Source organism: Emydura macquarii, unplaced genomic scaffold (assembly GCF_026122565.2).
Source record: "Emydura macquarii macquarii isolate MOO-44397 ecotype Brisbane River unplaced genomic scaffold, CSIRO-AGI_Emac_v2 contig_2422, whole genome shotgun sequence".
In the NCBI taxonomy this organism is placed as follows: Eukaryota; Metazoa; Chordata; order Testudines; family Chelidae; genus Emydura; species Emydura macquarii.
Genome location: NW_027132559.1, coordinates 3793177 through 3804060, shown reverse-complemented (window position 1 = coordinate 3804060; position 10884 = coordinate 3793177). Strand labels below are relative to the sequence as shown.

The 10884-nt window shown below is 37.6% G+C and overlaps 1 protein-coding gene across 8 annotated transcripts; it reads left to right on the top strand.

The window, feature by feature from the left end:
• Positions 1 to 7: 7 nt before the first annotated feature.
• On the top strand, positions 8 to 8017 carry METTL6 (methyltransferase 6, tRNA N3-cytidine). Of its 8 annotated transcripts, none has more exons than XR_010922327.1 (6): positions 8 to 750; positions 1530 to 1664; positions 2991 to 3161; positions 4578 to 4687; positions 5095 to 5181; positions 7358 to 7487. XR_010922327.1 is itself a non-coding variant. In XM_067561807.1 (6 exons), the coding sequence occupies exons 2-6, from the start codon at positions 454 to 456 to the stop codon at positions 7504 to 7506; spliced, it is 894 nt and encodes a 297-aa protein (XP_067417908.1). In that variant the 5' UTR covers positions 12 to 267; positions 370 to 453; the 3' UTR covers positions 7507 to 8017. The 8 variants fall into 8 exon arrangements, 5 of the variants coding, with proteins under 5 accessions (XP_067417909.1, XP_067417910.1, XP_067417908.1 ...); XR_010922325.1 differs by having other exon boundaries at positions 4546 to 4687; XM_067561807.1 differs by lacking the exon at positions 5095 to 5181 and having other exon boundaries at positions 12 to 267; positions 370 to 750; positions 4546 to 4687; positions 7358 to 8017.
• Positions 8018 to 10884: the final 2867 nt, after the last annotated feature.

Below are 10884 nucleotides of genomic sequence, written 5' to 3'. Positions count from 1 at the left end.
ATGGAATCCTTCTGGAATGATTTGGGGGCATGCCTGGGTGCAGGGCTCCTTTCAAGTGGATCAGGTTGCAGAATCAGGCCCTTACTGCGGGTAGCAGGGGGGTGGTCAGTTTTTGTGGCATCTGTATGATGTGTAAAGAAGAACAGAAATGTGTTTGGCTGATGTTTTTTTTTTTTTTTTTTTTTTTTTAAATCTTAGAAATCTCAGGAACGTCAAGTCTGATCTTGCCTAGTTTTGCTGGAGGACTTTTATGGACGTTTCAGAGAAGTAGATTTGGTGCTTTCTCAGCCTAGCACTTACAGCGAGTTACAAAAAGCCTCTAAGGAGTGCAAACTATAACCCTTTTCTTGTTATTACTTATGTTTCTAGTGCCTTGGTTATCTTATCTGAAATCGATGATGGAAATATACAGCTGAAGGAAAAACACTTTAAATCTGCTTTGTCTGTATTCATATGAATGAATCCAGGATGTTCCAAGAAAATACATCTGATGTTTACTTGAATTTAGTAGCCCCAATTTGTAAAGATGATGCTTTCCAAAAGAAAGGGCACAGTACAAGGACCCTTAGCCCTGAAGAAGCTGAGAAATTGGCAAGAGATCAAGCCTTAGTGTCTGACTTCAAAAAACTGAAACTGGAGAAAGAGGCACAGAAGAACTGGGATTTATTTTATAAAAGAAACAGCACAAATTTCTTTAAAGACAGACATTGGACAACTAGAGAGTTTGAAGACTTAAAAGCATGCCGGGAGGTGAGCCATGTACACTAGTTCTACAGTAAGGGGACACATATTTTTAATGATTTAATAGTCCACCAAATAAGATGACAGTGACATGTCTCTGTTATACATCAGGTGTTTGGTGTTGTGTATTCAATAACTTCCCTGACTTTTAAGACAAAAAATATTTGAAAAGCTTTTGATTGACCTTTTCGTCTTGTTCTCCCCTCAATACCTCCTCAAGTAGGCTCCATCTGGGCCCAATCAAAAAGTTTCAAAAATTGAAATTTCTTCTGAAATCTTTGAATGACAGTTTATAATTGACCTGTATTTTACATTCAGACCTACTCTCTAGAATATTTGTCCTGTATCCTAAATTAGATCTGAGTTCCTCTCTCTCTTCCAATTTTCAGACACAAGCTACAAAACTTTTGAGTACCCTGTTATAAAGTCACCTATCTAGCATAGTCAATGTATTAAAATATACATTTTAAAAAGACATTCAAATGTATTTGTTGTTCACCCTATTTAATAAAAGGGCCAAGGCCAAGAGGATAGCATAATTTGATCATTGCTGAAATGAGTAGATGACTAATTAGATTTTAGTAGTTTCTAAAGAGAAACTTAATGTAATATAAATTAGAACCTATACTTCACAATATCAAATCGCCAATGAAAGGATACTTCAAATTTTAAACTGATGTTAACTGAAACTCTGATCCTAACTTTAAAATGTGAAAAGCAGTATCTTTGTTTTATGAGGATTAAGCAAAAGTGATGTGCTATATCCTTGGCCTCTTTTTCCCATATAGTTCGAAGATCAGAAACTGACCATTCTTGAAGCAGGCTGTGGGGTTGGGAATTGCCTTTTTCCACTTTTAGAGGAGGACTTGAATATATTTGCTTATGCCTGTGATTTCTCTCCAAGAGCAGTTGAATATGTAAAGGTTGGTCTGATATTTTTCTGTATTTTTTAATTCTTTAGAAATTTGTGCTCATGAAATTCCAGATTACAGGTATGGCAAATTATCTAGCTTTGTTTTCTTCTATAAGGATTGTAAACTCTAAACTGTATTGTATGGAAGAGGAGAGAAACTGATATACGGTACTGGAGCTTTATTTACAAGAAACTGAATCATCACTGCGGACCTAATTTTCTAATATTAAATCATATTACTGTAGTAGTAAGTATGAGTGTTGTACTTGGATATTTCCTAAAAAGTTAAATTTGACCAATGAGAGTAATAGATTGATGTAAATCAAAGTCCTTTTTTGGCAACATATCTGTGTCCGGGCAAACTACACAGTACAACCAAAATTTGATTTGGGACATAAACTCAGCTGTGCCATCCTTTGGGAGGAAGGAGGAGGGACAACCAGAGTGATCTTGAAAATGAGAACTGATTGACTCTTTTCAAGGAAATTTGGAGACCTATTAGAAACAAATAACATATCTAAACTCATTAATTCATTTTTATACAATATAAATTTCCTTTAGTGGATCAAGATTTTTGGAGGCATTGGGTCTTTGAGAATCTCTTACTTTTCTGTTAATTCCATCGCCAGAAGTATATAAATATACACTCAGCCTTTTATGTTTGAAAATATCCCCTCGAGGGGGCAATTAGTAAAATATATTAAGAATTTCCTTTGGATGTATGTAACCTAATCTATATATATTGCTAATTTATGTTTAAAAAACACTCCCTGACAAGTCTATAGACATCTGAGATTCAATTTGGAGTTAGATTATAAGAATTCTTTGTTGCAAATATTCCTGGGTTTTAAATGAAATATAAACACATGTAAAACATATAAACTGTACAGTGTCATCTCTTATTACATATTGCCGCCTCAGCTGAGACTGGGCTGTATTTGCAATGTCAGAATATACTCTGTAGTGCTTAGTGAAGATGCTACCTATGCTGACAGGAGAGCTTTTCCTGTCATTGTAGGTACTCCACGCCCCTGAGAGTCAATAGCCATGTCGATAGGAAAAGCCCTCCCGACGACATAGCATTGTCTGCACTGGGAGTTAGGTCGGTATAATCGACGGAGTTATGTCGACATAATTTCCTAGTGTAAACCAAGCCTTAGTGTGACTCTGGACCTGAGTAAACAGAAAGCAGGAAGTGAATGCACTTTTGTAGCTATGTTTCCTATTGTTGCTCTCCCAATTAAAAAAAAAAATGACAAAATACAGTTTTGTCTTTTATAATTTTATAGTTTATGCTGTTACTTGTCAACTAAAGCAAAATCTTTTCACTCCATAGAAGAACCCTTTATATACTATTGAGAGGTGTAAAGTATTCCAGTGTGATCTGACCAAAGATGACCTTCTAGAAAATATACCAGCGGATTCTGTGGATGTTGTCACATTAATATTTGTGCTTTCTGCCATTCACCCTGACAAGATGCACCTTGCCTTGCAAAATATTTATAAGGTAAATGAGACTTAACAAGTTTTTTTTTTTTTAGACTTTTTTGACTCAAAAACGCAATTCCACTCTGAAAAGAAACTATCTGCAAATGGCACCTCCTTACTTAATACTTTACTCTCTGGATGTATTTAATCACATTTGCTTACAATAGGGACTAAAATAAGTTTTGATTACATTTTTCTTCTTTTAGCTCTCAGTGAATGAGTGGTTTTTCTTCTGGCTTGTGCATTATCAACATAACTAAATTCATGTCACAAACATTTTCATGTTGATAATACAACATCTCATTGGCTACAGGACTGGCAGTTAGAAGAAAAATCTTTTTTTTGCAAGTAAACTAAGCCAATTTGCTGTGTGGTCCTTGAGACTTAGCACACAGAATCTCATGATGCCATTTTTATAGCATGACTTTTTACATTTTAAGGAATAACATTGAGAAAATGCTATTATGACTTGTTTTTGTAAAAAGGAAATCAGCTGATTAATTGGCTGAAAGTCAGATCAGAAATGAAAGATGCTTTCTCTAGGTTCACCAGCATTATTTTCTCCTGGTTTTTGGCTACCGTTTTGATTTATACCAAGCACCTTAACATGTTAAAACAAGATGCAGTGCTGTGTCAGTTGTTTTTAATGAGAACTAAGTACCATTATTTTTCCTTTATCTGAATTTAAAAGTTCTGCGGTAGTTTATTATGTTGATAACGACTAAGGCTCTTCTCCTGAGAACACATACATATGTGTTTAGCTTTACACACAGTGAGTAGTCCCATTGAAATCAGCGGCACTACACACAGTGCACAGAGTTAAGCACATACATAAGTCTGCATGGGATTGGGGTCTTGGGCTTCAAACAAGAAATAGATGAGGAGCATTAGGCTGTCCTCCTGTGAAGGCTGAGATTTTTCAACTCTGATTGAGTGTGCTCTGCATCCTGCTGATAAATGAAAAGCTGATAAATGCACAAAGTTTTGAGATAACGTGTCCAAAAGTTTTAGCTACCGATTAGGAAGAAAAGATCAAACTTTGTGATTTCTCATTCTGTCTGCAATATATATATATTTATTTTTATTTGCACCGACAACTAAATATAAGATTCAGTTCGTATTTTGGATTTTTATATTCTAGGATATTTGGTGTATCATATCAGCTATAGTCTGAATAATAAAGGTTAGGTTTTGATATACTTCAGAGATTGTTTTCTAAAATAGAGATTTATTTCTTAGCTCAAATGGGACAGAGGCTAATTACTGTCTTCTTTGAGAAGATAGTCAGCTCATTTAATCCATTTGTTCACTTCTGAAGAAATTTACAAGCCATAAATGTTCTCTCTCCTTTAAATAATTTTGCTATGTCCACTTTACTGATATATAAGTGCTTTTTTTGGCAGGTGTTAAAACCAGGCAAATGTGTCTTGTTTAGGGACTATGGGCTCTATGATCATGCAATGCTTAGGTTTAAAACTGGCAACAAACTTGGAGAAAACTTTTATGTAAGACAAGATGGAACAAGATCATATTTCTTTACTGATGGTAAGATATTTAATAGAACTCTTTTTTTTTTTTTTCCTCTGCAGGTTTTTTGTTTAAACTTGCATCAATGAATTTCTGTTATGCCTGTAGGGGTTGCTTGTTAAGTGTATGAACTATTGAAAGCTTGGTGTAATTCATTTGCCACCTCTATATCGTTATTTTATAAAATTGGCAGGATTCTCAAAGGAGCAATTTGATTTGTTGACTTCCTATATGTATCATCATGATGAGATCACAGCAGCATTGGTTTAGATCTTGTAAACTGCATTGGCCTCATTCAGATCAATACTATGAAAGAAAGAGAAAAATCTTAGGAAAAGATTTGTTCTCCTTTATCAATGAGCATCTAAAGGGTGTAGTTCTCTCACAACAGTTTATTTGTAATGTTGTTTCTTACATATATGAAGCCTGATCCAAAACCCATTGAAGTCAGTGGGCTTTGAAGCAAAGGCATGACTGGAATGGAGGAAAGCTTCTACAAAGCTTTTATTGAGGTAACACGGTGCTAATAATTTAGCTAATTGTGACTGCCATCTCTTCTGGTAGATTATTTCCAAGTTCAGCCAGCTTTAGTAAACATAACTTTGAAAAGCATTTAATTATCATCACCTTATGACATTAACAATACTTATATAGCCTTTCATTCAGGGATTTCAAAATACTTTACAAAAGAGGATAATTGTCCCAGTTTTACAGATAGAAAAACTGAAGCACAGAGAAATTAAGCAATTTGCCCAAAGTCTTGTACAAATCTGGGATTTATAACTGTTCTCTTGACTCCCAGTTTCTCTCAATGAACGGTAGAGAACAAATACTTTCCTATATTAATTATGTGACTTTGTGAAAGAAAAAAAGGCTTTTTCTTCTTTAAAGCAAAATTAAGCATCAGAAGTCTCTTGGAGATCAATTTAGAGCCAAGTAAATAATCTTGATATTTTATGACATAATTTATTACCTGGTTGCTGCTATTATTTAAAAATAAAAGCTAATTCCATTAATCATTTCTGAGATGTTTCTATTCTTTAAAGGTTATTGTTTAAATTTAAGATAAATAATGAAAGTTGCAATGCAACTTCACCAAAGCATTTTTAGGGTCATTTTTGGTCATCAAATAGCTTGTTTAGTTCCACTTATTTATTGTAACAAACTGAGTTCTGCTGTAGGAGGGAGAGACAGGGGGAGCCAGCCTAGAATGAACGTTTGAATCCAATCCCTTGTTAGGCATTTGGAGAATAAAATGTCACAGTTGTGTGTTTGGATGGGAAATTCCTTATGGGTTTTTTTTCCTTGAATTTTGAAGATTCGCTATTACCTGCTGTTTCATTTTCTTGCAGTGGTATGAAAAAAACCTTATACAGTACTATAGTAGCAAATGACTTTAAAATATCATTCACCAGTGTCTGTTCTTTCTAAAATGGCCTTTTGGGTTTAATTGTGATCTAACAAGATTGTTTTTCCAGGAGTTTGATAGGCAACACATATTGTCTAGTGCAGCAAAATGTGCTTTGTGACCACTTGGTGGTGGTCCACGGAGGAGCTTGCCAGTCGTGATGCTAACTCTCCTCCTCATTTTCAGCTGAGAGAAGTGAAACAGATGGAAGAGAGAGGTGAAAAGAGGAGTAAATGTAGACAACGATTATTCTTTTTTTTTTTTTTTTTAAAGGAATAGTATGCTTAGCTCAAACAGGACTTATCAGTCTCTCACCTTCTCCGAGAACTAATTTTTTTCACTTCCTCAAATTATTAGATTCATTTAATTAGTAGAGGAGTGAGTATGTAGATCTTGCTCATAGCCAACTTTCATTACAGTGAAGTTGTCCTATGGTGGTAGTATCTATTATTTGTATTTCAGTAGTCTGTATTTCTCCCACTGTACAAACACACAATGAGCAACAATTTCTGCTGTGAAGAATTTTCAGTGTAATTAGATAAAACAGACAAAGAAGGGTGGGAGGGAAAACAGAGGAGAAATGACTTGCCCACGATCACATAGCAGGTCCGCAGCAGAGTCAGGTCTTTTGACTCCCAGTCCAATATTCTGTCGGCTAGGCCTCACTGCCTCCTCTAGGGAAAGAAATATTTCACTGAGGTTTCTTCTATGTGTAAATGGAAAGTAAATTTGTTTGCTTGAACTGTGGAGGCTTAGTATCAACATACCCAGTTTGCCATCTTCCTCCTTTTCTGGTTAACTGCAATGTGGGAACTTGGCATATTTACCCCTGTGTAGAGCGCCAGCCCAAGGCCAATGCATCACTGAAATCCTCAAAATGGGGCTCAAGTTGGACTCAAGATGGTGCATTGGCTTTGTGCTGGCCCACTACACAATGCAAAAATAATTTGAGAGTCAGTCACATGGGGAAATGGAAAACTTTCCATTTAAAATGATAAATGTACACAATTTGGGAAACAGGATTGTGTTACCTGTTTAAAGCCCCAGTCCTGCAAGCTGCTGTACAGGAAAGCAGAGCTTCATTAACTTCAGTGGAGCTCAATGCAGGTGCCAGTGTCTGTCTGAACAGAGCAGCTTCCAGATTTGAAGCCTTCGTGATTTTAACAAAAATGCATGTACTTAAGTAGTTAAAAACAAATGCTTGTATAAATCCTCACTAGTGCTCAAAAAACCATCTAAACTAACTTCGTAATACCACCTTTCATCTTTCTCTCTTGTAGAGTTCTTGTCTCGTCTCTTTATGGCTGTAGGATATGAGCAAGTGGTCAATGAGTATATGCTTCGAGAAACTGTGAATAGGAAAGAAGACCTGCGTGTTCCAAGGGTTTTTCTTCAAAGCAAATTTCGAAAGCCTATAAGTGAAGCATGAGTATTTGATAATGAGCCGCAGAAATGCTTGTGTAAATATGGGGAGGTGGGGGAATCTCATGTGGTGTTTTTCCTTGGCTGTACTGTCCTGGAGTTTGCTATGCCAGAATGACAGAATCATGTTTTCCAGAACCTTCTTTTGTTTTTGATCCTTGGGTATGGAAGATGAGAGTGACTATTAGAATACAATTTTAAGATGGGATAACGGTACATATGTATAAGTATATATACTCTTTGTGTGCCTAAATTTCCCTTTTTTAAAGTAAATCCTATGCAGCATTGTTAGAGGCTCTTGTGTGCTTTTAATATAAAATTGGTTTAACTTATACAATCTCTTTTTAAATCATTCTTCAAGATTTTGCATAGGATTGTAATTTTCATTAAGGAAAGTAAGTTGTTGAGCATAAACTGGCTAGGTGTTAATTATAAACAATGGTTTCCACTAGTTGAAAGAATGGATTAATGTTGTGTCCCCTCCCTTTCATATTAAAACTATTTTATATTTCTGCTAATGGACACCTTTTGTTTGATATTCATTTTTATAAAGTTAAAGTTCCTATTAAGTTATAGGAGTTTATTCTCCTTTCAGTGCATATAGGGCATTAGAGACCTAATTTATCTCATGTGTTAAGAAGAGAAATAGACACACTCAATGGGTGAGAGGTTAGCCAAGCTACATTTCTGTTTTTATTATGGAAATGGTGACTTTTTTTATATGCTCAAGACTTATCAGTATTTAGATATGTTAACAAATCTTCAGATATTAAAGATAAATACATTCCTTATTTACCTTATCTTATGTTTGAAGGAAACTGTAATAAGAATCACGCTATTTTTATCTCTAATTGAATTAATACAATATTGCCCCTTTACAGAGCAAAAGCAGATTTTGGAGCTTTGCAAATCCATTCCCCATTTGCAGCAGAAAGAAATCAGTGACACATTGTCAGGTATTTTCTCAGTGTAGTTTGTTTATTTTCTAAATGTACCAAGTCCTGTTTCCTTGAACAGAGGTGGTAACAAATGGCCCACAGGCAATTCTCTTTTGCAGTAACCTCAGGTAAGGCACTGCTGCCCTGACCCAAGGAAGCAGCTGTGTTGTTTCCTATCCCTCTTTAATTCACAAAAATCTCAAACAGACCTAACTTCTTAAATGCATTTGGGGCCTCTTTTTCTCCCCCAGTCTATGTCAACACTTAAAATCATAGGGTTAGAAGGGACTGTAAGGGTCATCTAGTCTAACCCTCTGCCAAGATGCAGGATTTGTTGTCTCTAAACCAGGGGTTCTCAAACTTTTTTTTTGGGACCCCATATGAAAATATTTCAGGCTTTGATGACCCCCCCCCCCCCCCCCCCAAAAAAAAAAAATGGTGACCCCGCCATGCCACCTTTACTTCCACATTGCTGCTGGGGGCAGCACTACCATCAGAGCACCCTGCCAGCAGCTGCTGCTCTCTGGCCACTCAGCCCTGAAGGGCTCTGGCTGTCAGCCATGCGCAGGGCTGACAGCCGCAGCCACAGCATGTGTCGGGGCTGACAGCTCGTGACCCCCCCCATAATAACTTTGCGACCCCTTGAGGGTTCCCAATCCCCAATTGAGAACCCCAGTCTAAACCATCCAAGACAGATGCTATCCAGCCTCCTTTTGAAAACCTCCAGTGAAGAAGCTTCCACAACCTCCTGAGGCAGTCTGTTCCACTTAAAATACTGCAATGGCATAGCTGCAGCTGCTCCACTGTAGTGTTTCAGTTCAAACACTTACTACAGCAATGGGCGGGGTTCTCCCATTGCTGTAGGTAATCTACCTCCTCGAGAGGTGGTAACTAGGTTAATGGAAGAATTCTCCTGTTGACATACCTGTCATATATACCTGTCTATACCAGGGGTTATGTTAGCTTAACTACATCTCTCAGGAGTGTGGATTTTTCACACCCTTTAGAGACGTAACTATGCCAATTGTAACTTTTCAGTGTAGATCAGCCCTGCTCTTTACACCTGGGAAACCCCTAGTCCAAGCTACATTACTTAGGCTTGGTCTACACTTGAAAGTTAGGTTGACATAGCTATGTCCGTCACTGGTGTGAAAAACCCAACCCCCTGACTGACATAGCTGCATCTACACTGGGGGTTAGTTTGGTATAGCTTTATTGACAGAAGAATGCTTCCGTCCACGTAACTAACTTCATTCAAGGGGGTGGTGTTCCTACATTAAAAGAAAAACCTCTTCCGTTGGTGTAGGCTGCATCTCCACTAGAGGGTTTTGCTGGCCTAGCTATGCTGGCCTGAGCTCCATAATGTAGACACAGCCTTGGACTGCAAGGTCTGGAAAAGGGGCCTGGCATTTAACCTTCCTTTTGTGCACCTGCTCTGCAAAACAAAAGGAAGCTCAGAAAGGTCTAATGGCTCAGACACAGAAGAGATTACGCCATACAATTTCCCTGATGGGTCTCTGAGGGTATGTCTACACTGCAGTTAGACACCTGCAGCTGTCCTGTGCCAGCTGACTCAGGCCCCTAGGTTTGGACTAAGGGGCAGTTTAATTGTGATGTAGACATTTGGGCAGCTCTGTGACAGCCGCCACCTCACAGGTCCTAGAACCCTGGCACCAGCCTGAGCCCAAACGTGTGCTGCAATTAAACAGCTCCTTAGCCTAAGCCCTGTGAGCCCGAATCAACTAGCAAGGACCAGCCATGGATCTTTAATTGTAATGTAGACATACCCTGAGGGTGCTTCTTGCATGACATCTTTAATCTCTGTGGCGAGTTTCATCCTCAGTGCTTACATGTTAATGACAGTTCATTAGCACTTTTTGCCATAACCGTAATAAACGCCTGATAAAGTGTATAGTAAATGATGAATCATTAAAATTGGATACAGTAATGGTGGCATTATTATAATCTGAGTGACAATGTCTGTGGCTTGCATCAGCTAATTTTAATCTGCAAGTCAGCAGTCTTGCAATGAGCTGCACGTATGCTGAGCCCCACTGACTTTAGTGGGCCCCTGGGTAGGGTTGGGGCGGGGGACAGCTGCATTGAGTTAAAAAATCAAAAACACTTTAAAAATTCATTGCATGTAAGTGAGACTGAAGTCCTGCTACACATGATGGCTACTTGGTAACTTTGGTGATAACTGTTGGCAATATGTTTGCCAAGCAGGCTCAACAAAAAGGCAGATTGGCTCAAAGGAGAAGTGAGATGTGCTCTGCCTTTTTTTTTTTTTTTTTTTAAAAAACCCCCAAAGATCCAAGACTTAAATCATCCCAGTACAGATCTTTGCTTCAGACAGCAAGTGATTTGCTAATGTGATTCAGCATTGGTCTCACAAACATGTGTTACTGAACAGTGACAGTATTGTTCCTATCAGCTGTCCCCTTAGT